General features: G+C 34.9%; 2 protein-coding genes and 2 pseudogenes across 2 annotated transcripts; 3 read left to right on the top strand and 1 right to left on the bottom strand.

Annotated features, from left to right (window-relative positions):
- The first annotated feature begins 16 nt into the window (after positions 1-16).
- LOC131605611 (F-box/FBD/LRR-repeat protein At1g16930-like) lies at positions 17-2,052 on the top strand (annotated as a pseudogene).
- Positions 2,053-4,931: 2,879 nt separating this feature from the next.
- LOC131605610 (F-box protein At4g22280-like) lies at positions 4,932-9,260 on the bottom strand. The gene is made up of 6 exons (XM_058877946.1): positions 8,976-9,260; positions 8,757-8,859; positions 6,956-7,869; positions 6,570-6,811; positions 5,581-5,659; positions 4,932-5,376 (listed from the first exon to the last, which is right to left on the bottom strand). The coding sequence occupies exons 1-6, from the start codon at positions 9,258-9,260 to the stop codon at positions 5,206-5,208; spliced, it is 1,794 nt and encodes a 597-aa protein (XP_058733929.1). The 3' UTR covers positions 4,932-5,205.
- A 2,273-nt stretch (positions 9,261-11,533) lies between these two features.
- LOC131605609 (F-box/FBD/LRR-repeat protein At5g53840-like) lies at positions 11,534-16,155 on the top strand (annotated as a pseudogene).
- Positions 16,156-22,454: 6,299 nt separating this feature from the next.
- LOC131602787 (F-box/FBD/LRR-repeat protein At5g53840-like) lies at positions 22,455-24,005 on the top strand. Its single transcript, XM_058874976.1, has 3 exons — positions 22,455-22,570; positions 22,694-23,570; positions 23,654-24,005. The coding sequence occupies exons 2-3, from the start codon at positions 22,743-22,745 to the stop codon at positions 23,942-23,944; spliced, it is 1,119 nt and encodes a 372-aa protein (XP_058730959.1). The 5' UTR covers positions 22,455-22,570; positions 22,694-22,742; the 3' UTR covers positions 23,945-24,005.
- The last annotated feature ends 1,293 nt before the right edge of the window (positions 24,006-25,298 follow it).

Here is a 25,298-nt window from a genome sequence, read left to right as displayed (position 1 = left end):
GGTTTTTATCTGAATAAATTCTAATTCAGTTGATAAGATAATGATGCAACCCACGACCAAGAGGAGAAGGAATGATCTTGAAAAGAGTGAAGACAAACTAAGTGATTTGTCTGATTCAATTCTCATTCACATTTTATCATTTTTGAACGCCAAAGCTACGGTCCAAAGTCCAAACTTGCATTTTATCTAAAAGATGGTACTATGTTTGGAAATATATTCCCATGCTTACATTGCATTACTCAGATTTTTTCTACTTTGAAGAGTTTTGATATATTTGTCTAGAATTTTGTCTCTTCGTGATAACTCATTCAACTGGATTGCATGCTGTTGATTTTGTTCGTAATGGAAGTGTCGAGTCTTGCCTACTTCGAACGTTGCACACACTATGTTTTACACAATAATGTCAATCTTCCTCAATTAGGAATTGATGTCAACGGTGATATTCGTCACATCCTGCCTTGCATTTCTTCATGTCATACTTTAACATCTCTTAAGCTCTTGGTTTCACCTAAAGGCCGTCATAATTACGGGAGAACGATGTTTCCTAAATCTTTGAATTTACCTGCGTTAACGAGTTTGCATCTAGGAAATTTTGCCTTTTGTGCTAGTGACAAGGGCCAAATTGATCCTTTTTCAGACTTTAACAGGTTTAGTGGTTTGATCATTGATGATTGTATTGTACGGTAAAGGATTCCGAAATCTTGTGCATATCAATTGAGACTCTAGTCAATTTAACTATGCATAGTCATTCTTTCAACTATTACCGAATTAAACTATCTGCTACAAGTCTTTGTTTCACTGGCTTTGCTGGTTCTCCTTTTCAGATGCTCTGTGGAAGCAGTCTTATATTAAATAGGTAAACATTGATGTGGAAATGTTGGCAAATTACTCGAAGCCTCCTGTTATTTTACTTAGCTGGCTGCTAGAACTAGCTAATATCAAATCATTGACAGTCTCTGCAAGTACTCTTCAGGTACCTTAACTCGGCGTTGCTTTAAGGCCTAGATATTATTTGCTTTTCAAGATACTTTTCTGTTTCTAGCTTATGTCCGAAATCAATTGAGTTCCATAATTGCATTAAACTAATTCTAATTCACTCTTATCCTTTTACTGCATAGGTTCTCTCCTTAATTCTTAATTTTTTGAAGCTCAAGATATCTTCCCTGCATAGCATGAAGTTGGTGAAAGTAAAGCTTAAAACCACTTTCATATGGGTTATCCTTGGCATTCAAAACTGTTAAGTTAGAAAAAGCTTTAAAAGCACGATTTTGTAGAAAGAGAGAAAGAATATGAATAATGAATTAGATGCACTACTATGTGAAGTGACCCTTATATTTAGGCAATTTTCCATCCCACCCTTACACATTCTCTGAGATCCTGTGCGAAATTCTCAAAATGCCTTCCGTTTTTTTAGATGTATCTTCGGATGCACCAAAAACCATTTTTTCCTAAATAAAATTCAGAGATGCACAACTGAAATTATTTTAAGGGTATGTTCGGAGATGTATCTACTAACAAATCTTTTTCTTTTTTTAAAAAAAAAAAGTTCGGAGATGCATCTCGGAACTAGACGAGCATATTTAAAACTCCCACCAGACCCTTCCCTCTTCTCATTCTTCATTTTCAGAAAATCAAAAATTTCTCTCTGCCTCACTCTACCCATTTTCAGTTCCCACTTAAGGTCAAGTTTTGAAGCAACATTTACTTGTTTCTTACCATTCACAACTCCTTCTACCTACTTCAGTCAACATTAGAGCGCTTTAATCCCTCACTAACACATTTTGAGTAAGTAATTCATTTAGCTTATTTTGTTTTTTGATGAATGTATTAACTCAAATAGGTTAGTTTTAATTCATTGCATAACTCAAATAGGTTAATGTTTGTGTTTGGATGAATTCAGTTGAGTTTGAATGAGCTAGGGAAGTTGTGGATAAGCTACTGCCATTGAAGCAGACAAAGCTTTTTTTTCGGATATGCATTTATGAACTGAGTTGTTTCCTTTTTTCAGAGATGCATATCCGAAATCATTCTTGTGTCATAATTTTTTAAATATTTTTTTAGGATATGGCTGAAAACCAAGACAACCATGGAAGGATGAGACTCAGGCGACCCACCCTAATTTTCTCTGCTTGTCGCGAGAGGGCTCGTCAGCACAAGCAGGCTACAGTCGTCCCACATCTACCTCACGATATGCAAGCATCATCCTCTAGGAGTCTACTTTCACAGGGTATGGATCATAAAGTCGTGCGACCCAGGGGGAGGATGAGCCAGTTGCTCCCCTAGTCCAAGATGTTGGGGCTACCCCTCCCCCTTGCAGACCCGTTTCCACGAGGACCCACAAACACGTCTTTGCTCATTTACTTTGTAGAGCACATGGTTTCGCATGTATGGGAATGGGAGGTATATTTTTGAACTTCCTCTATTTAATTTTTGAACTTCATCTATATTATATTTTTTCAACCCTACTGATCATGTTATATTTTATTTTCAACATGAGCGTGACTGTCTGAAATGTATGAATCATGCAAGAAATATTCACCATCTTTATCAGCCTGTGGATGTCTGGTTTCAAAATGAACGAAGCTTATATGTACCACAACCTGAACGAAGCTTGCAAATGGAGGATAAAGTAGATGACGAGTTCACGCACCTGCTTATGGTAATTTCTAAATCCCACTATTAAGTTACAAACTATTTTTTTCTTTTGCACTTGTTACTCATAATTTTATTCTTATTGGTTTTCAGGGATAAGTCCTTGCTCATTATCATCGCATCCACGAGTTTGCACGTGACCTGACGTATATTCATGAGAGGTCATATGCTTGTCGGTTTGTCCCTAGTAGAGGGAATGCTCATATCTTGTTGTACCGTGTGTATATTGATCGCAACATGATGTAAATTGGAGGTCATACGGTGTTCACCAGAACAGAGTTCCATTTGACCCTATTTGCTTATACTCTTGATGGTTAGCACGGGGGACCAACATCATGTGCACACTACTACAAATAACGCTTGTAACGTCGGTCGCAAAATGCGTTTAACCTCGGCTACCCAGGCGAGGTAACAAAGGACTACATGAAAAGCTTGCACTTAACACTTTAGTGTTTTAAAAATTGAGGTTATAATTTAAAAGGTCATGAGTTCGATCCCTAAAAACTACATATTTTTATTTTTCTAAATTTTGTTGCGTGCATTATTTAAGTGCTATTTTCTAAATTTTGTTGCATGCGTTATTTGAGCGCTACAAAACACGTTTAGTTGGTAAGACATTCTTTCTGATATAAACAATGAAAAATGATAAAAGAAATTGTTATTAGCCTATAAATTTTAATAGTTTAAATAAAAATTATAAGGATTTATTTGATACTTATATAAAATAAAGATATAATAACCTGTTTCAAACCCAGCCTAATATGGGACAAAGCTATTTTTTTTAAAGAAAAGCAGAAGACAATGCACATCATGCAAGGTGATTGTCATCTTCTTAACCGGTAAGTAGAAAGAATATGTCTCCCTATGCCACGGCTCCACAAAAAGCCTCCTGCATGCCGTGGCTGATGATGGTATACCCGGTAATGCACAATCCACCTAGCCTGGGAGCAGTCACCGCATCATTAAACCACTGCGCCTCTGGTTTAAAGAGACCCAAATTCTTCCGCGCGCGGTTCACCATTTTTAAAGTCGGTCTTTCCTGTTACAACAAAAACAAAAAACATTGTTAATTAGACCATTAAGAAAATATGGAATATAAAACTAAATAAAAAATGGTTAAATAATAAAGTCGGATAAATTATAAAAAAAAACTTCTCCCTCCCAGACACATCGAGCGACGTGCTCGTGGTAGAAAATCATCACGGACGTGTCCTTAGGCCCTCCCGAGTAGCCCTCCTCCTCCTCCCCGTGTGGAGCATCAACATCAAGTATCTCCTCCTCTGCCTCCTGGTATCTCACCTCCTCCTCCTGTACCTCCTCCTGACGGGAAGAAGATACCCTAGCCAGCCGACTCCTCGATCCAGACGAGGAACTAGGCTCATCTGTCTGGACGGATGCTCGTACTCCACCCCGTCCCCGCGTCGATGTCAACTGCGCCGCTCGCTCGCGTCTAGCCGACGCTGTCTGTGTCTCTCTCCCCTGTCTAATTCTAGCTGGGTTGCGTGCCATTTTCCTGAAACAATTGAAATCCATAAGCGAACAGGTTAGAAGGCGAAACAATCAAGAAAATAAAAAATAAAAAAACTTTCTGGGTCTACTTCGGAAGTGCATTTCCGAAACTGGTCAGGGAGGTGTTTTTAGAAATGCACTTCCGAAAATACCTGCGACACCATTTTTGCAGAAAACCCAAAAGCTTGCCCTAAGTGCATCAAAACCTCAATTTTCCTATCTAAACAACACCAGTGACATGTAATAACTTAAATGAACTACACTATAACACCCCTAACATCAATTTCAATCCTACATTGAAGTATTATAAAACTTACATATTTGAGATGTTGTTGGAGGTGCTTTAAAAGTAGTTTAAGAGCCTTTGGAGTAGCCTTTGATGGTCTTTGAATTTGTCTTTGGTGGTTATGCAACTGGTTTAGACGAATTTTGGGATTTTTGAATGATTTGGGGGGGGGGGGGGGGGGGGGGGGGGGAGGCTGTTTTGTTTAAACATAAAAAACGCGCATTATTTCGAAAATGCATTTTCGAAATGTTGTTTTCGAAAATGTATTTCTGATTTTTTTTTTTACGTAAAAAAAATGTGTTTTCGAAAATGCATTTCCGAAATCATCTTTTTTTTCAATTTCAAAAATGCATTTCCAAAGTAAAGACAATTACAAAATTTCGCAGAGTCACCAGAAAGATAGGGAGGTGGATAAAGAAATTTCCAAAATATAACTTACTAAATACTAAATAAAGCTATATACTACTTACTAAATAAAGCTAGTTTTATGATGCATAAATAAGATGATATTACACTAAGCATTAGTTTATTTTCCATCATTGGATGCATACGAACCAAAAGAATTTAAGAATTGTACATATCAAAATGTGTGTGAGCATAAAAAAATATACACACAAACTATGAATGATGGGAGGGATCAAATCGTGTTCGTCCTCGTTATAATTGTCATGATAACATCACTAACACGTGTCACGACACACCTACTCTTAGCGCTGTTTGTGCTTCATAGGTCTCGACACTATAGTAGCCTCATGGCCTCAACCCTCTGCCGCTATGGCATCCATGGTCTTTGACATCATCATCACATGCTCTTTGAGGGCCAATATCTCCTCCTTGTCCTTAATCTCTGCTAGATGAAGATACCTTTGTGTCTGCTGCAACACTTGCTCTAGATATTGTAACCGTTGGTACAGATCATACATAGCATTCTGGGAGATGCAATAAGCTTTTGTTCAATTATTTAATAATAATAATTTAACCATTATAAAGTAACACATAACAGATTAAACATACAATAATGTACAATACACACTCAAACATATATTCCCCTATACAGATCATAGAATTGAAAATTCACAGAAGAAACTAATAAACCATAAAAATTGAACAGAATTTTAGCAATGTGGGGATACCTCCTGCGAAGAAGGCTGAAGGAATTGAGCAAAAAGCGAAGATGAGAACGGAGGTAGATGGTCGAAGGAATCGTCACACCTAGATGCATAGAACATAAATACATTTTCTTAATTAGTATAGAGTATGGCAGTTGACAACCATTACTCACTGTACCACCAACCTGAAAAACTACTAAAAACTTGAAAGGATTATCCAAGCAATAAAACATCAATTCAAATTCCTTATTTTGCAACTAAAAGAAAGCAAATTTTAATATCAAAACTATAAAATTCTGTCCATTTTCTATCGAAAACAAAGTGGAAGAATATGAAAATATCAAAACCACAATAGAAACTTATCTATCAAGCAAATAATTATCTTAGCTGCAAAGCTCCTATGAACTAACACTAACTAAACCGGTACAAAATGAATTCAGATTAAGTGAATTGTGTACATACAAACTTTTTAAGCTCAAAGCTAATACATATCTCAGTTGTATGAGCTAGAAGTTAAATGAAACTGGTACCGCATTTAGTTCAACACCTAAGAATTCATTCTTATTTCTTTCTTCTTCAACATCACAGAATTAGAATTAATGCTTGCTTCCTTTAACCTCATCAGCCTCAAAACAAAGAATTTTTTTTCAAACCACAAATAACTGCAATTTCAAATAGTATCAATTCCATTATCCACCAAGATTCTAGATTTTGCACTTCTTCAACCTACAAGAGTTAGTTATTTCTTCTTTTCTTTCATCAACCTTCATTGACCTCAAACTAAAGTTTTATATCAAACCACCATTAAATTTTGTAGATTTGTACAAGCAATCCTATCATTGCCTCAAAACATCGACTTAATTTTCTCCTGTTCATATAATAATGTGACTAGTAATTTATCTGCTGATTATTAGTTATAAGCAAAGAGACCTATGGAAATGGAAATAGAAAAAGAAGCAAAAACCAAACCAACTTTAAGAATCTCTTTTAAAAAATATGAATGCGTGTTTCACCTTGAGCAGTCTATGATGTCAACAGCTGCTGACGGTGAGTTCTGGAGCAAAAAGTTCAGTATTCCATCGGGAATGGGTGAAGATGGTTCAAATCCTGCTTTTAATGCATTTTCTAACTTAACAATTTTCAATGCCATGGATAATCCATATGAAAGTGGTTTCAACTTTACTTTCAACGACTTCAAGCTATGCAGAGAAGATATCTTAAGCTTCAAAAGATAATTAGGAATTAAGGAGAGAACCTATGCAGTAAGGGATAACTGTGGATTAGAATTAGTTTAATGCAATTATGAAACTCAGTTGATTTTTGACATGAGTTAGAAACAAAAAAGTATTTTGAAAAGCAAATAAAAATTAGGCCTCAAAGAAATGTCGACTTAAGATACCTGAAGAGTACTTGCAGAGACCGTCAATGATTTGACATTGGCGAGTTTTAGCAACCAGCTACGTAATATAAAAGGAGGCGCCCCGTAATTTGCCAACATTTCCGCATCAATGTTTACATCTTTGATAGAAGAAAGACTGCTTCCACGGAACATCTGATAAGGAGTACCCGTAAAAGCAAATGAACAAAGACTTGGAGCAGATAGCTTGATTTGATAAGAGTTGAAAGAATGATTACGCATAGTTAAACTGACTAGCGTCTCACTTGATATGCACAAGATTTCGGAATTCCTCACACTACAATTATCAATGGTCAAATCATTCAACTTGTTAAAGGCCGAAAAAGGATCAATTCGGCCATCCTCACTAGCACTAAAGGCAAAATTTCCTAGATGCAAACACGTTAACGCAGGTAAATTCAGAGATTTAGGAAACATCGTTCTCCCGTAATTATGACGACCATTAGGTGAAACCGAGAGCTTAAGAGATGTTAAAGTATGACATGAAGAAATGCAAGGCAGGATGTGAGCAATATCACATTTGACATCAATTCGTAATCGAAGAAGCTTGACATTATGGGATAAAACATAGCGTGCAAGCCTTCTAAGTAGGCGAGAGTCGATACTACCATTACGAATAAAATCAATAGCATGCAGTACAATTGAGTTATCGCGAAGAGACAAAAATCTAGACACTAATTTATCGAAACTCTTCCGAGTAGAAAAATGTGAGTGATTCAATGTAAGCATGGGAATATATTTCCAAACATGGTTCCATCTTTTAGATAAAATGCAAGTTTGAACAGAATCTTTGGTGTTCAAAAAAGAGAGAATGTGAATGAGAATTGAATCGGACAAGTCACTCAATTTGTCTTCACTCATTTCAAGATCATTCCTTCTTCTCCTCCTCTTATCAACTGATTTAGAATTTATTCAGAAAAAACCTAAGAATAAAAAATGAAATGAAATTGTGCAATGTAACGAAACAAGAAGTAGCTGAAAAATTCTACACCTAGCAAAGTTGTTTTAAATTTCAACGAGAAAAAAAAGAATCACTCGGGGGAATGAGAAATACGAACGGAGTAGTGAGGACGTGTGTTGAATGAGAAGCTGTGTCTTTTATTTTTTTACTGTAAAAATTATTGAGCGAGGGAGAGAGCCGGCGAGCCGGCGAGCGAGCGTTCTATTTTCAACTCTTTAGGCGTATGAATGTTTTTCATTTCTACATAAGAAAAAGTTTAAGGAACTTAGGGTTAAGTAAGTTTTTAGGCTTTTTTTTTTTTTCTTTTGAATTGCTAATCTCATCCATCCTAAGTGTTGGAAAAGCAATCTCGCAAAAATTGAAAAATGTCCCTCAGATTTCATATATGTATTTCTCAAACACAGTCAAATTAAGTAGCACCGGTCTCAAATGTTAGTTCAAAATTTATTTCGATGATGCATCTCCGTAATAATTGTACACCACATACATTTCTCTAATAAAACACCTTGTAATGACTATAATAGATAAGATCTGAATATGCATCTCTGTGATCACTCCATACAAATTTTGGATATGCATCTCAACAACCACACCAGATAGCAATTTCTGCATTTGTTTTAGAGATGCTTTGATGAATTTGATGACATGTTACTTATTGGTATAATTTAAACCACACACTTCCTGAATAATATAAAAATGACATATATAAGTTAATAAATTCATAGTACACAATAAGTCAAAATAAAATATACATGAATATATTGGTTCTAATACAAAAACTATAAACTACTGCGCATGACGTAATGTGCCCCCTATTCCTACGTTGCATTTTGTACTGTAGTGCCTCATACATCATGGCATCTATAACATCCCTCACCGTAGAGCCACTTGGAAATAGTCTGGTGTCTATATCCGTCTGCCCAATCTTCACGATAAAACAATACATAGGCAGCACATCAACATCATGATCAACCATAGTCTGCTCCTCCTTAAGTGTCTCTTGGTGAGCTTGCCTAGGTGGATGTTATGGGTATCGGGTACCATATAAGTATGTGACACCTTAAAGTACCATCGGAGGTAGTCGTGTACAACACTCCCGTCACTTGGACGTATCATAGTCGGCGTATCATAGTCGGAGAGCAGATTGTGAAGGTCTCTAGGAACAAGTTCCATGTAGTCGAACTGCCTTATGACACACTCAGGCATATGAGGACACGTCAAACGTGAATTGCAAACCAACCAACCATAGTAGACGATAAAGTCTTCAAAGGGACGTGTCTCGTGGTGAAAGACATGTGCGTTGATTTGTATATCCTCTGCTACCATGCCGTCAAAATACATTATGTATGGACGTGTCTTCTGGTTCCCTCGGAGTGGGGAAATTTCCATAGCACGTGGCATATCCTTTATATAGGTCGACACATATGATCATCCATATATGTGTGGAAAGTGCTGGAGAATCCAAGCGTAGAAATGGTAAGTTAAAATAATTAATCAAACATGCAAAAATGGACATATATTTTAAGTATTACGAAAATGACACTAGATGATGCATAAATATTACTATCAAAAGTGTGATGCTATCTGTAATCTGTAACCTATTTCATCTTCCACATATAACCTTTACCTAACTTGGAATATACGTACACCAAACAAACGGCCCCTCAATTATACTAATTGAATTTCTCTAAGTCATCGAAGTATCACGTGTATATCACATCAACACGCGTGGAACTCTTGTCCACGAAGATGGATGTGCCAACCAAATACAACAGGGTATGCTCTAAGAGAGCATACTCTATGGTGCACAACCTTCTTAGCATCACCACCAACATGTTCTGCATTAATCACTTGCTGTTTATACATCTTCTCTAGGTATCAAAATCTAGCATGATCCCCCCATATGGCTTCTAACTCCATCATGACATCCTCTGGATCAACTTCCAGATAATCTACCAACATCACAACTGCCTCATCTTTGTTGATCCTGGTAGGATCTAATAATCTCCCCTTGAACAGAAAAAGAAGAAAATTTCAAAATTAAAGAATAAGGTTTTCCACATTAGAGGATGGTTGAAAATGTCCATTTTGTTTGCGATTTTGAGCTTAGGGTTTAATCTTGTATTTGTAACAATGTATTTCAAATAGATTGGAAATTTGGTTGGGTTGAATTTTGTATCTATCATGAGTTTATCAATGTAATTTAGTTGGGTTGAATTTTGTATATGCCATAAGTTTGTCTATGTAACACTTGTGTTGGTTTAATGCAAAATTTTATGATAAATAATATGTTATTAATACACTCTACCAATTTATGATCATTATACTGGTGTAACATTACAATAAGCGGAAACAAAATTACAATAAGTTGATCTTGATATTAGAAATAAAAAATGGCATTATAAGCCATATCATTTCAATAAGAAGTATCAGAATTACATATCAGTTTCAAAAGGAATTATAAGGCATATCATTCAAAATGCACAATTACATAGCATTCCGATAATATGGTTACATCCCAAAGCAACATAACAAAAGTATCATATAGAAATCATAAATCATGGTTGACTTGAAATAGGTTCCCCCCTTCTGAAGTGTTCTTTTCTTTTTTGGTGGTGGCTGAGTTGAAGTTGTTTGTGGAGGCTGACTTGGAATTTCTTGTAATGGCTGACTTGGAGTTGCTTGTGGTGGCTGACTTGAAGTTACTTGTGGTGGCTGACTTGGTGGTGCTTGCGGTGGTGGCAGTTTACATGTGGCCTTGTTGTGATCATCCTTATGAAAACATCTGCATTTGATTCCATGTCTTGCTCGTTTAAGATGTGACTCATCTCTCACTATTTCTCCAGCCTCTTTGTTAATTTTTTTCTTGGGCCTACCAGGTTGTCTCTTTATGGATGGTGGCTACAAATCAACATCATTAGTTTTTGTTCATAGAGTTTCCCCATTAACTGGATAAAGAACTGATACATAACAAGTTTCATATCTTTCTTTTTATAACAGTCAGACACAAAATCATCAAGTTCTAAGTGTTGATCTTTCATGCATGACATTACATGATAACATGGTAGCCCTACCAACATCCACATTCTATATGAGCATTATTTTTTTTGAAAATATTAACAACTTATTTTTCCTATTGAATGATATATTCCTAACCTCGTAGTCATATTCACCTGCACGCCTGTAACACATGTAGAAATCACAATATATTCATAAGTCATCCACAAGAGAAATATTCTATTATTTTAGGAAGCTTAAAGGTTACAAAACCATCCTTTACAATCTCATCATCTTCACTACGATACTCATGAGATAACTCATCACTATCATACTCCTCAATGTTACTTAATTCTCTAAAAAATTTCGTCAAGACCTCACCTTCATTCATATTATTAAGAGAACTAATAAAGCCAAAATGCACCATATATTTGACTCGACTTGCATATGTTTTATCGTTGTTTTATCTTTATTTCTATTTTTATGCTGGTGTTTTGTCTATTTTTCAGGTGCTTGACCATATGAGAGTCATACACGAAGAAAAGAAGCAAATTGGATGAAAAATGGAGAAAAAATAGTAATTTGTACTCACGACGTTCAGCATGGCGTTCACAATGGAGGAAGCCAAGAGGCGAATGACGTGTCCCATGTTCTAACGGTCAAAAATACCAAATCTTCCCAATTTCAGAAGGTGGCGTTCGCCACAAGGGGATGGTGTTCGCCATCCTTGTTATTTGCAAATTTGAAAAATAGGCTTGGCTTGGTCTCCCACTTCCTCCACTCCTCCCTACCTTCTCTCACACGAAGTCAGCAACCACCATTTAACATTTTAGGTTTTTAGAATATTATAAATAGGAATAACATTTTACTATTCAAGCCATCCAAACTTAGTAAAACTTAAGCATAAAGTTACATTCAAAAAGCTCTAGTTCTTTGCATCAGAGAGCTATTGCATCGTTTTTATCATTGAGTTTGGAGCATTTTAATTTGAATTTTTATCTTGCCACATTTACATTCAGTTGAAGTTATTTCCGCCATTTATATTTCGTCGAAGTTTATTTCCGTCTATTTCCGTTGTACCAGATTCAAGTCTCCGTTTGAAACAAGTTCTAATTATATTCAGCATTATTTATGTTTTATTTGCTTTGTCTATTTATCTTGCACGCTTATTTCCTTGCTTTACTTTCCCGCACTTAATTTAATTTTATTGCATGTTCTTTATTTTAATTGAATCGCTTAATATGTCTTCTTCCATATTTCAATCAAAAGCTTTTACATCTACCGTAAATATATCCAGCTAACTTCTTAGTGCTGGAATGTGAGGATCATTGTTTCGACGGTACTTTGTTTGTTGTTTCTTTATGATTACAATTGGGAGTTATTTTGGTTTTAACACAAATTTTCTGCACTTAATTTGATCGATTACTATGAAAGTATGACCGTAAACATGTTGAATAAGATCGAAAGTCGTATGATACTTAAGACAAAAAAGTTTTTTTTTACTCCTTCATCTATATCATCTTGAAAGTATGAGCATATAAATGGCATGCCTCATTCATCACAGAAATTGTTTTCATCCTCTTAGTTCCCTTGTCACCTTCCAACATAACAATGTCATTAACAATAATTTTATCGTAATACTAAAGCTTATCTACATTTGAATAAGCTAACTCTTTTAACTTGCCCAAAATTTTAAAATAACTCCAATAATTAGGATCAACATCCCAAATTGTCTCAAACCCTTTATACCTACTTGGTAAAATTAGCAAGCTCCTTAAAAAACTCACCAGAGTGATGCACAATACATCTAAATCTCTTCTCCATGACCTATTCAAACTACATAAGATAGAAGAAGTACAAAGGAAGATGACTAAAGCTAAAAAATCTTTTTTAGTAACTTACAGTTGAGTATTTGTACTGTAGGGTTTCTTCTTCAAGCGTTACTTGATTGCATATCGTCTTAGTTTCGTCTACAACGGCGCTAGGGCTTCAACTTTCATTTCGTCACACTTCGTTCTGTTTTCAACTTTATTTCGCTACACTTCCGTTGGTCTTTAGACTGCAAATGATGTTTATCTCACTAAAATTTTGCCCTAATACGTTTCAAAAGTTAAAATTAATATAAAATAAATAAATTCCATGTCAGATACTAAATGTCCAACAAGACAAGACTTATCATTTTTTTTATTTACAAAAACTAACAGAAGAGACTATTTCATATAACAAAATGTTAGTTAAAAGAATGCTTCTTACTATATTTATAGTTAAAAGACTAAAGCGAAATATTTAATTAAGTTAAGAAAGAAAAAATATTAAACCTATTTTTTATTTACATAAAATAGATTAACACTAATGTGATCTGACTAATGAAACAAAAGTATAATCATTAACCTTATGACTCAATGCATCATCTAAGAAAATGTAATCGCAAGGTGATTCTTCTAATTTGACCGTTTCTCTCCTATTTAAATAAAAAAATTAAATGAAAGATTAAATTTAATAGAAATCTTCTTATTAGAGAAAACCAAATCCATATTTAATTTCTATTTATCGAAAAAAGATTGAGAACCGCGTGGCTCTTTCTAAACCGCTGGATTGATCTAAAGGCATAGAATTGGTGAAAGACACTTGCCTTTCCCGCTTCATCTTCAGAGGATCAGGTTCCGTTCGCACCAAATTTTTCCCTCGCTCAATTTGTTTACAAGTTTCAATCCGTTTTTTGTGATTCCTTGCTGCAGCGTTCAAGTCCATCGGAGAACTCACCACTCAACGACGGCGGCGGCGGCAAGGTATTTTGTTACATTCTCCAACCAATTGTTTCCATTTGCAATTGAACAAATTTTGCTTTATGGCTTCTTCTTTAGAGTATAATTTCATTTTTCCTTCTTTTTAGGCTTGACGAACAGAAAACGAGGCTCAAAGAAAGCACGGTTCAAGAAAAGATGAAGAAAATAAGCCATAGTGAGAATGAAAATGAAGACAGGCTGAGTGATTTACCAGACTCTATTATCCTTTACATTTTATCATTTTTGAATACCCAAACATGTTGTTCAAACTTGCGTTTTGTCCACCAGATGGAAACATCTCTGGAAATGTATTCCAACTCTTATCTTGCATTCTTCAAGATTTACCACTGTCAAAAAATTTGCCTCATTTGTGTCTAACATTTTGACTCTTCGTGATACCTCGTATTCACTTCACGCTCTTGATCTTTACCGTCGCGGTGAAATTGAGCCTCATCTCCTTCAAAAGATTTTAAACCATGTTTGCTCTCATAATACCCATCTCTGGGGATTAGGAATCTCTGTCAACGGTGACATTCCTCGCATTCTCAGCTGTGTTTCTTATTGTCAAGCTCGTACATCTCTTAAGCTTTCACTTTATCCTAGAGGTATTGGTCATTTTACAACATTATTTCCAGATTCTTTGAATTTGCCTTTATTGACCAACTTAGATCTTACAAATTTTGCCTTTTCTGCTGAGCCCTTCTCCACCTTTACCAAGTTGAATAGTTTGGCCCTTCATAGCTGTAAGATAAGCGATGCAAAATTACTCAGAATATCAAGTGAGATGCTTGTCAATTTAACTATGCATTATAATTCATTTGACTGTGTCAAAATCGAGCTTTCTACTCCAAATCTTTGTACCTTTAGTTTTATGGGAAACCTTATTCAGGAAATACTTGGGAGTGGACTTTCTTCTGTTAAAAAAGTAAATATTGATTCAAATGATTATCCAGCTTCATTGGGGGATGCTTTCTCTCCATTCAACTGGCTGATGCTCCTTTCCAATGTAGAATCATTGACGGTCACTTCTCCTATTCTTCAGGTCCTTCCTCAAGTTTCAGGCTTTTTTTGTTAAAATTTAATTGACTTGCATAAAACTGATTTTAATTCACTTTCGATTCTTAGATTCTCTCCTTAGATCCTGATTTTTTGGAGGTAAAGCTCTTTTCGCTGTGTAAGTGGAAGTCATTGGAAGTGGAATTGATACCTCTTTGTGATGGACCGCTACAATTAATGAAAGAAGCCATGTTAAAGAAAGCTGATGCTAAGTCACCTAAAGAAGTTGCTAATTTAAGAAGGGAATTTAAAGCACGTTTGAAATCACATCCCATACCTGATGAAATAGTTGACTTCTTGCGACAAAACTTGCCGTCTACAGAAGTTACCATCACAACATATTTCCCGACTTGTTTTAATCTGAAGCAGGTAGTTATTTAAAAAGCATATGGGAGCTGAGTGTGGTAATTTTTTTATGAATCTGAGCTTAGACAATTTTAACTGAAACAACCATAACAAGAGTTTGTGATTGGTTGTTACTAAACAGGTTGCAGAATCTATAAAGGGTACAAAGATTATCAAATACAGTTCGCAATTCTCGGCTCCTGCCTCCCCCTCTTCCACACCTGCTTCTGATGCTGCTCCTTCTTCCGTCGCCGAGCCTGCCACAGCTGCACCTCCCAATCTTCATCTGTCTCCCTAAAAATGTAACAGTTCCCTTTGAGTTTCTAATACTAAATTTTTGAGGCCATTTGTTGTTTCCACGTGGAGATTTCCACTTTGTGATATTACAAAATGAGATGACATATTAGATAATTAGGAACCCTAGTATGCAATTTAATCAAGTAGAAATCATTCAAGAATGAAGACATAGGCATCTATATTTAAGTCAGTTTTGATTCTTTCCTATTCAGTTATTTTATGTTTATGTATACGTGACATATGATTGATTTTGCAATGTCAATTGATAGTGTTAATTTTTCTGCCCCTAGGATGATAAATCATCCAATAAAGATGAGGAGGAGAAGAACCAACATAACACCGACTCTCCACTTCAAGATAATGGGCAGTGAAGAGTTCTCATATTGCCTACAGGTTACAATGCCTTCTTTGTGAACCTTTGTTGTAAGATGTTAGATAAGTGACTGAAAATATTAGTTTGATCGACTTTACTGAAATGTATTGTTTGATTTGACAAGCATTTGGTACATGACCTCTTCATTTGAGGTCCATGAGATTTATCAAGCTGTTAGTTTCCAGTTTTGACGCCATATTGTAATATACATTTTTAGCGACCATCTCGGAGTATGTTTTGGATACTAAGTTGTAGTGTACAAATCATATTCTCTGCCACTTATATGTGTGTTTATCCCTGTATGAACAAGTTTCTTTTGTTTTTGGCAGCCTTCATGAATCATTTAGTTGCTACTTGATATTATTTAGATGGCGTAGTGTTTGCTAGATACTTATTTTCTGATCCTGACAATTCAAAGTTTTCTGTTTGCTATAATTGTTTTTAATACAACCTGTACCAAGGAGGAACTTAGATGATTATCATACGATTATGTTTTCGAATCCTGGGAATAGGGGTATCTTTGCTCTACATACACATCAGATTTTCATAATTTTCTTTTTAGATTTGGTTATTGTTCTGTACTTTTTATGTTTCATGTACTGTGAAGTAAGATTGAATGTATTTAAGCTACTAACTGAGAATAACATTCGACAACAATGTGCTTCAAGTGTTATCAGTTGTATCGCTTCCTTTTTGGGAAGAGAGGTTGTAAGATATTTTTGAAAGAAAGTTTATAAAACAACAATAATTAGTCATATAATAACTGTAAAATAAATAATTTAACCCTTTGATTTCTTTGATAAACCGAGGGATAAAATAATCGGATTTTACTATAAATACTTGCTGAACAAATTTTACCCTAATACTATCTTATATGTAGCCGCTCTACTGTCGAATGCATCAATTTTTAGGATGGATTGCAAAACTGGAAAAAATGTTCATCTACCTAGAATAAAATATTTTTCAGCTTTTGCAATCCAACTCAAACAATGGTGTTGATGTTGTTTTTGTTATTGTTTTTGAAGGTTTTGAAAAACTATGATTTATTCTTAAAAGTCTTTACTAATGGATTGCAAGTGCTGAAAAAAGATTTTCCAATGTTTAGAACAAACACCTGATTAAAAGTTGGATGCATTCCCAGTATGCAAATTGTATACGCTAGTGAAAGCAGTGATAATCATAGCATCGACATTCAATCTTGGTGAAGGCATGTCTGACATTCAAGACAGATCTCTACCACTTTGTATAAGACCTAGACATGCTGCATTTTTTATATTATGGGTAAACAATCTTGATATTTTACAAAAATTTGTTGCATACAATGTATTTTTGATATTTTGGGTAAATAATGTAACAATTTTAAAAAATACTATAGCCCCTCGATTTTGTTTAAAAATCGAGGGGTTAGAGTAAAATAATTTTTTTTACAAAGTGGTTACATTGTTTACCCAGAATATTAAAAAATACATTAATTGTATGCAACGAATATTGTATGAGACATTTGTTCATGCTGTTATTTTAATATTCTGGGTAAGCAATATGATATTATGCGAATATTTCTTTCATACAATATATTTTTGATATTCTCGATAAACAATATAACCATTTAAAAAAATTATTTTACTTTAACCCCTCGGCTGTTTTAAAAACTAAGATGATAGTTAAATATTTTTTTCTTCATATTTTTATTCAACGGTCTAAAACAAATATTTTTTTGTCCATTTAAAGGTTATCAATGCTCAAGAATCCACCATTAATGATCTGTCTGAAATCTAAGGGACGTCCATTGTAAAAGTTCTCTTACGATATTGGAAATTTAAATGAAACATATGAAACCTAAGGAAACTTGAAAAAGTTCTCTTCGATGGATTGCAATAGCAGAAAATCATATGGGTTCAAGGTTTGTTCTATTATATTTTTAATATAGATTTTAATTATCTTACCCTTTTTTTACCAGAAACAAATACATGCAAGATCCTACATGAAAGAGTTTTCTAGTATTTGATCTTGTCTAGAATATCAAGGAATTGAAGATCCAATGATTTTTATGGATAATTAATGTAATATTAATTGTAAACACTATAACGAGTTTCATTTTAAAAAATGTAATATTATGGAAAACAGTGTAACGAGATTATTTTTTAAAAATTGTATAATTACCCCTCGACTTTTATGATGAAACGAGATAAGAAAGGCGCAAGTTTTTTTAAATAATAAAAGTACAGAAACCGGGATTCGAACCTATGTCATGAATCATGATAAACCTTTACCTCGGTGTTTTAAAAACCGAGGTGTTAAGTCATTACTTTTCATGACTCTTTCGTTACCTTGACTCATAAGCCAGCCACAAGAGAGATATTGCATGCATAAAGAAAAAATATAATCATGTTACCTCACAACCCAATGGTTTGTCTCTTGTGATTCTTTTGCCATCCTCTTTTTGATATTTAGTAGAATTGTAGCTTCATATTTGATAATATTCTGCCTATTTGAGTCTCATATCTGTATAAGAAACACTCTTATTTTTTCAAGCTTAGTGACAATTGGCTTAGCCCTTGCAGTTACAAATACAGAGTTAAAACCTCTAACCATTTGAAAACAAGGAACTTATCCTTTTAGTCCCTACTACATGTATTTTTGTCCACTATTTTCCTTAATTTCCAAGTCTCTTCATTTTCAATATTTGCACACTATGCTTCCCATGGACAACCTTTCTTGTATATCACTCGCATCTTTTTTTTTTTAATCATTTTTCTTAAATATTAGGTTCATTCCCGAATGTATAGCATATGCTATTATTCCCTCTTTAAATTCATCCTTTGTTACAAAACAAGTACCCACTTCCCACTTGTAGTCTTTCATTCCTTTAGGAAGCTTAAATGTTACAAAGCCATCCTTTATAATCTCATAATCTTCACTGTGATACTCATTAGGTAACTCATCACTATCATACTCCTCAATGTCAGTTAATCTTATAAATTTTTCCGTTAAGACCTCACCTTCAATCATATCATTAAGATAACTAATAACACAAAAATGCACCAAATATTTGATTCGAATTGCACATGTTTTATCGTTATTTTATCTTTATTTGTGTTGTTATGTTGCTATTTTTTTCTCCAGTTTTTCTAGTACTTGACCATATGAGAGCCATACACGAAGAAACGAAGCAAATTGGATGAAAAATGAGAAAAAGAAGTAATTTGTACTCACGGTGTTCAACATGGCGTTCACTATGGAGGAAGCCAAGAGGCGAATGATGTGTCCCATGTCCTAACGATAAAAAAGACCAAGTTTTCCCACTTTGAGAAGGTGTCATTCCCCACAAGGGGATGGCATTCACCATCCTTTGTATTTTGTAAATAGTTGAAAAATAGGCTTGGCCTGGTCTCCCACTTCCTTCACTCCTCCCTATCTTCTCTCACACAAAGTCAGCAACCACCATTTGACATTTTAGGTTTTTAGAACATTATAAATATGAGTAACATTTCACTTTTCAAGCCATCCAAACTTAGTACAACTTAGGCATAAAGTTACATTCAAAAAACTCTAGTTCTTCGCATCAGAGAGCTATTGCATCGTTGTTGTCATTGAGTTTGAAGTTCTTTACTTTGAAGTTTTTTATCTTGCCACATTTACATTCATTTGAAGTTATTTCCGTCATTTACATTCCTTCAAATTTTATTTCCGTTGTACCAAATTCAAGACTCCGTTTGGAGTAGGCTTTTATTACATTATTATTTACGTTTTTTCGCCTTGTCTATTTATCTTGCACGCTTATTTCCTTGCTTTACTTTCCCGCACTTAATTAAATTTCATTGAATGTTCTTTATTTTTATTGAATCGCTTAATATGTCTACTTCCGTATTTCGATTAAACGCTTTTACATATACTGTATGTATGTTCAGCTAATTTATTAGTGCTGAAATGTGAGGATCGTCGATTAGAAGATACTCTAATTGTTGTTTCTTTAGGATTACAATTGAGAGATTTTTTGGTTTTAACACAACTTTTTGTACTTAATTTGATCGGTTACTACAAAAATAAGACCGTGAACATAGCGGGTAAGATCGAAATATGTCTGGTACTTAGGACTAAAATGAGTTTATGTTTTGTTAATAAATATTGCGAAATCACTTTATTATTTAGTTAGGAGAGTTTAATGTTTCCATAAAGTGATTTTAAAATTATTAGCGGACGCGTTCATAGATTTAGGATCTGATTATCCGAGCGAAAGCTGGGAACCCTTTTAAGTAAAATATTTCAATCATAACTACTTTTCGACTGAGTAAAGAATACTATTTCTTAAAATAAGTTTTGCTACTTTAATGCATATCACGTCTAGCACGTGAAAGCAGAGAATATAATTTAGAGAGTAAAATCCGGTTCTAAATACGCGAAAGCGATAGTTCCTGTTTAATTAATTCTTTTCAAGATAAAAAATATTTCCTCGTAAGTAATCCTAATTAGAAATGATAAGAGTATTGATGATCGATGAGAGCCGTATTCTAGTATTATATCCCTGGATTTATCTAAAGTTTGTTATTTTATTTTGTCATGGTTATTCCAAATCTTCTATCGACTGCCTTAAATAAACACTGTAACAATAGAAAATGATAGATTGACAATTAGGTCTCTGTGGGTTCGACAATCTTTTATATTACTCTAATAGTCTAATACGCTCCATGTACTTGCGAAAACACCACATCAAGAACCACTCCATTCACATTTGGATTTCCCCTTGCCTTTTCCTTTTCCTTTCCCTTTTCATTTTACCTTGTCTTTTCCCTTTCTTTTCACTTGGTTTTCACATGCTACTTTCTCATCATCAAGTGTTATCTCTCCATCAATTCCTATATCATTTTTTGAGTCTTCAAATTTGACATTCAAAGCACTGTCTTCTTAGTTACAGTTTAGCCCCTTAGTGATCCCATCCACTTCCATATCTCCTTGGTTAAAGTTAAGTCCCTCAACTTCTTCCTTGTTACAGTTTAATCCCTCAGTGGTCCTTCCACTTCCATATATATTAGGTTACTGTTAACTCCTTCAACTTCTTTCTAGTTACAGTTTATTCCCTCAGTGGTCCCCTCATCATCCACAGTCTCTTATATCACAATGGTCCCCTTATCACCCATATTCTCTTCCATCACACGGGTCCTCTCATTACCCACACTCTCTTCCATCATAGTGGTCCCTTTATCACCCACATTCATTTCAAACAAAGTGGCCCCTTGTCACCCATATTCTCTTCCATCACATTAGTTTCCTTATTACCCGTATTCTTTTCCATTACAATGGCCTCTCATCACCCACATTCTCATTCAAGTTGACTCCTTCATTGATCTCATGGAAAAGTAAGAAACAAGCGAGAGTCTCTAAATCTTCTACTGAATCTGAGTATCGTGCCATGTCTGCTGCTTGTTCTGAAAAAATTTGGCTTTGTGGTCTTTTGGCTGAACTTGGATTTCCTCAAATAGAGTCAACTTCCCTTTATGCTGACAATACAAGTGCCATCCAAATTGTTGCGAATCCTGTTTTTCATGAACGCATTAAACATATTGAAGTTGATTGTCACTCAATCCGTGACGCTTATGATGACAGAATAATATCACTTCCTCATGTCAGTACTCAGTTGCAGATTGCATATATTCTTACCAAGGTTGTTCCGCGTCCACGTCATCAGTTTCTTGTTAGCAAATTGATGCTCGTTGACAAGCAGCATCAATTTGAGGGGGGATGTGAATAGGAATTAGTTTAAATGTAATTATTTAGTGTAATTACCGATATAGCCCTGTAACCTTTATATATACGAGAAATAATAATGAAAAAAGTATCAAGTCAAGAATTGTTGACAAGTGGTCCCTTCATCATCCACATTCATTTCAAACAAAGTGGCCCCTTGTCACCCATATTCTCTTCCATCACATTGGTTTCCTTATTACCCATATTCTTTTCCATTACAATGGCCTCTCATCACCCACATTCTCATTCAAGTTGACTCCTTCATCCACAACATCTTCAAACACGATCCGAATTAGGTATTTTAGTGAAATTATGAGTTCCTCAATAATGTAAGGTTGTGAAAGAGGATGAGCAACATATAAATGACATGCCACATTCATCATTGGAATTGTTTTCATCCTCTTACTTCCTTGGTCATCTTCCAACATAACAATGTCATTAACAATAACTTCATCGTAATACTAAAGCTTATTTATATTTGGATAAGCTAACTCTTTTAACTTGTCAAAAAATTTAAAATGCCTCCAATAATCAGGATCAAACATCCCACGTTAGATAAATAAATTCTATGTTAGATACTAAAGGTCCAACAAAGCAAAACTTAACTTTTTTTTTGAAAACTAACAAAAAGAGACCATTTCATGTAACATAAGGTTAGGTAAGGGATTTATAAATTTCAAAATAATTTAAAAAAATGTAACCACAAGGTGAAAGATTAAATTTGGCCCTTTCTCTGTTATTTAAATAAAAATAAATAAAATGAAAGATTAAATTTAATATAAGAGAAAACCAAATCCATATTTAATTTCTATTTATCAAAAAATGATTGAAACCCGCGTGGCTCTTTCTAAAACGCCGGATTGATCTAAAGGCATAGAATTGGTGAAAGACCCTTCCCTTTCCAGCTTCAACATTAGAGGATCAGGTTCCGTTGGCATCAAGCTTTTCCCTCGCTCAAATTTAAATCCATTTTTTGTGATTCCTTGCTGCAGCGTTCCAGTCCATCGGAGAACTCACAACTCAACAACGGCGGCGGGGAGGTATTTTGTTACATTCTTCAATATACTTTCTAGGTTTACCCCAATTGTTTCCATTTGCAATCGAACAAATCTTGTTTTATGGCTTCTTGTTTAGAGTATAATTTCATTTTTCCTTCATTTTAGGCTTAACGAACAGAAAACGAGGCTCAAAGAAAGCACAGATCAAGAAAAGATGAAGAAAAGAAGCCACAGTGAGAATGAAAATAAAGACAGGCTGAGTAATTTACCAGACTCTGTTATCCTTCATATTTTATCATTCTTGAATACCAAACATGTTGTTCAGTCTTGTGTATTATCCACGAGATGGAAACATCTCTGGAAATGTATTCCAACTCTTATCTTGCATTCTTCAAGATTTACCACTGTCAAAAAATTTGCCTCATTCGTCTCTAACATTTTGACTCTTCGTGATACCTCGTCTTCACTTCACGCTCTTGATCTTTACCTTCACGGTGATATTGAGCCTCAACTCCTTACAAACTATGCTTGCTCCCATAATATTCCTCGCATTCTCAGCTGTGTTTCTTCTTGTAAAGCTCTTACATCTCTTAAGCTTTCACTTGGTATTGGTCATTTTACAACAACATTATTTCCAGATTCTTTGAATTTGCCTTTATTGACCAACTTAGATCTTACAAATTTTGCCTTTTCTGCTGAGCCCTTCTCCACCTTTACCAAGTTGAATAGTTTGGCCCTTCATAGCTGTAAGATAAGAAATGCAAAATTACTCAAAATATCAAGTGAGATGCTTGTCAATTTAACTATGCATAATTCATTTGACTGTGTCAAAATCGAGCTTTCTACTCCAATACTTTGTACCTTTAGTTTTATCGGAAACCTTATTCAGGAAATAAGTGGGAGTGGACTTTCTTCTGTTAAAAAAGTAAATATTAATACAAATGATGATCCAGCTTCATTGGGGGATGTTTCCTCTCCACTCAACTGGCTGATGCTCCTTTCCAATGTAGAATCATTGACGGTCACTTCTCCTATTCTTCAGGTCCTTCCTCAAGTTTCAGGCTTTTTTTGTTAAAATTTAATTGACTTGCATAAAACTGATTTTAATTCACTTTCGATTCTCAGATTCTCTCCTTAGATCCCGATTTATTGGTGGTAAAGCTCTTTTCGCTGTGTAAGTTGAAGTCATTGGAAGTAGAATTGATACCTCTTCGTGATGGACTGCTACAATTAGTGAAAGAAGCCATGTTAAAGAAAGCTGATGCCAAGTTAAGACGGGCATTTAAAGCACGTTTGAAATCACATCCCATACCTGATGAAATAGTTGACTTCTTGCGACAAAACTTGCCATCTACAGAAGTTAAAATCACAACAGATTTCTCGACTTATTTTAATCTGAAGCAGGTAGTTATCTAAAAAACATATGGGAGCTGAGTGTGGTAATTTTTATAAGAATCTGAGCTTAGGCAATTTTAAATGAAACAACCATAACAGGAGTTTGTGATCGGTTGTTACTAAACAGGTTGCAGATTCTTTAAAGGGTACAAAGATTATCAAATACCGTTCGCAATCCATTCCTGCCTCCCCCTCCGCTGCACCTGCTTCTGATGCTGCTCCTTCTTCTGTCGCTGAGCCTGCCACAGCTGCACCTGCTTCTGATGCTGCTCCTTCTTCTGTCGCTGAGTCTGCCACAGCTGCACCTCCCAATCATCATCTGTCTCCTAAAAAGGTAACAGTCCTTGCATACATTTTTTTTTTGGTAAGCTGGAGGGCCAAAGCCCAATCCCTGCATACATTTTGATAGATCCCCTTTGAGTTTCTATTACTTAATTTTTTAGGCCATTTGTTGTTTCCACGTGAAGATTTCCAATTTGTGATATTTCAGAATGAGATGACATATTAGATAATTAGGAACCCCTGTGCAATTTAATCAAGTAGAAATCATTCAAGAATGAAGATATAGGCATCTATATTTAAGTCAGTTTTGATTCTTTCCTATTCAGTTATTGTATGTTTATGTATACGTGTCATAAACTTTTGTCATATGATTGATTTTGCAATGTCAATTGATAGTGTTAATTTTTCTGCCCCTAGGATGATAGATAAATCAATGAATAAAGATGAGAAGGACAAGAACCAACTTAACACCGACTCTCCACTTCAAGATAATGGGCAGTGAAGAGTTCTCGTATTGCCTATAGGTTATAATGCCTTCTTTGCGAACCTTTGTAAGATGTTAGATAAGTGACTGTAAATATCAGTTTGATCGACTTTACTGAATTTGTTTGATTTGACAAGCATGTGGTACATGACCTCTTCATCTGAGGTCCATGAGATTCATCAAGCTGTTTGATTCATCAAGCATTTGGTACATGATCTTTTTAGCGACCATCTCGGAGTATGTTTTGGATTCTAAGTTGTAGTGTAGAAATCATATTCTCTGCCACTTATATGTGTGTCTATCCCTGTATGAACAAGTTTCTTTTGTTTTTGGCAGCCTTCATGAATCATTTAGTTGCTACTTGATATTGTTTAGATGGCGTAGTGTTTGCTATATACTTATTTTCTGATCCTGACAATTCAAAGTTTTCTGTTTGCTATAATTGTTTTTAATACAACCTGTACCAAGGAGGAACTTAGATGATTATCATACGATTATGTTTTCGAATCCTGGGAATAGGGATATCTTTGCTCTACATACACATCAAAATTTCATAATTTTCTTTTTACTTTTGTTTTCTTTTTAGATTTGGTTATTGTTCTGTATTTT

This window comes from Vicia villosa, linkage group LG5 (assembly GCF_029867415.1).
Source record: "Vicia villosa cultivar HV-30 ecotype Madison, WI linkage group LG5, Vvil1.0, whole genome shotgun sequence".
NCBI classification, from domain to species: domain Eukaryota; kingdom Viridiplantae; phylum Streptophyta; class Magnoliopsida; order Fabales; family Fabaceae; genus Vicia; species Vicia villosa.
The sequence above is the reverse complement of the archived record's forward strand: the minus strand, read 5'-3'. Positions and strand labels throughout refer to the sequence as shown.

Excerpts from the sequence above, each read along its gene's own strand:
- LOC131605610 (XM_058877946.1), bottom strand. The coding sequence starts at position 9,260 with ATGGTAGCAGAGGATATACAAATCAACGCACATGTCTTTCACCACGAG. Across the intron at positions 8,860-8,975 it reads AGGTGTCACATACTTATATG|ATTGGGCAGACGGATATAGA; the intron begins GTACCCGATACC and ends TTTATCGTGAAG. Across the intron at positions 5,660-6,569 it reads GACATCATAGACTGCTCAAG|GTGTGACGATTCCTTCGACC; the intron begins GTGAAACACGCA and ends CTATGCATCTAG.
- LOC131602787 (XM_058874976.1), top strand. The coding sequence starts at position 22,743 with ATGAAGAAAAGAAGCCACAGTGAGAATGAAAATAAAGACAGGCTGAGT. Across the intron at positions 23,571-23,653 it reads TCACTTCTCCTATTCTTCAG|ATTCTCTCCTTAGATCCCGA; the intron begins GTCCTTCCTCAA and ends TTCGATTCTCAG.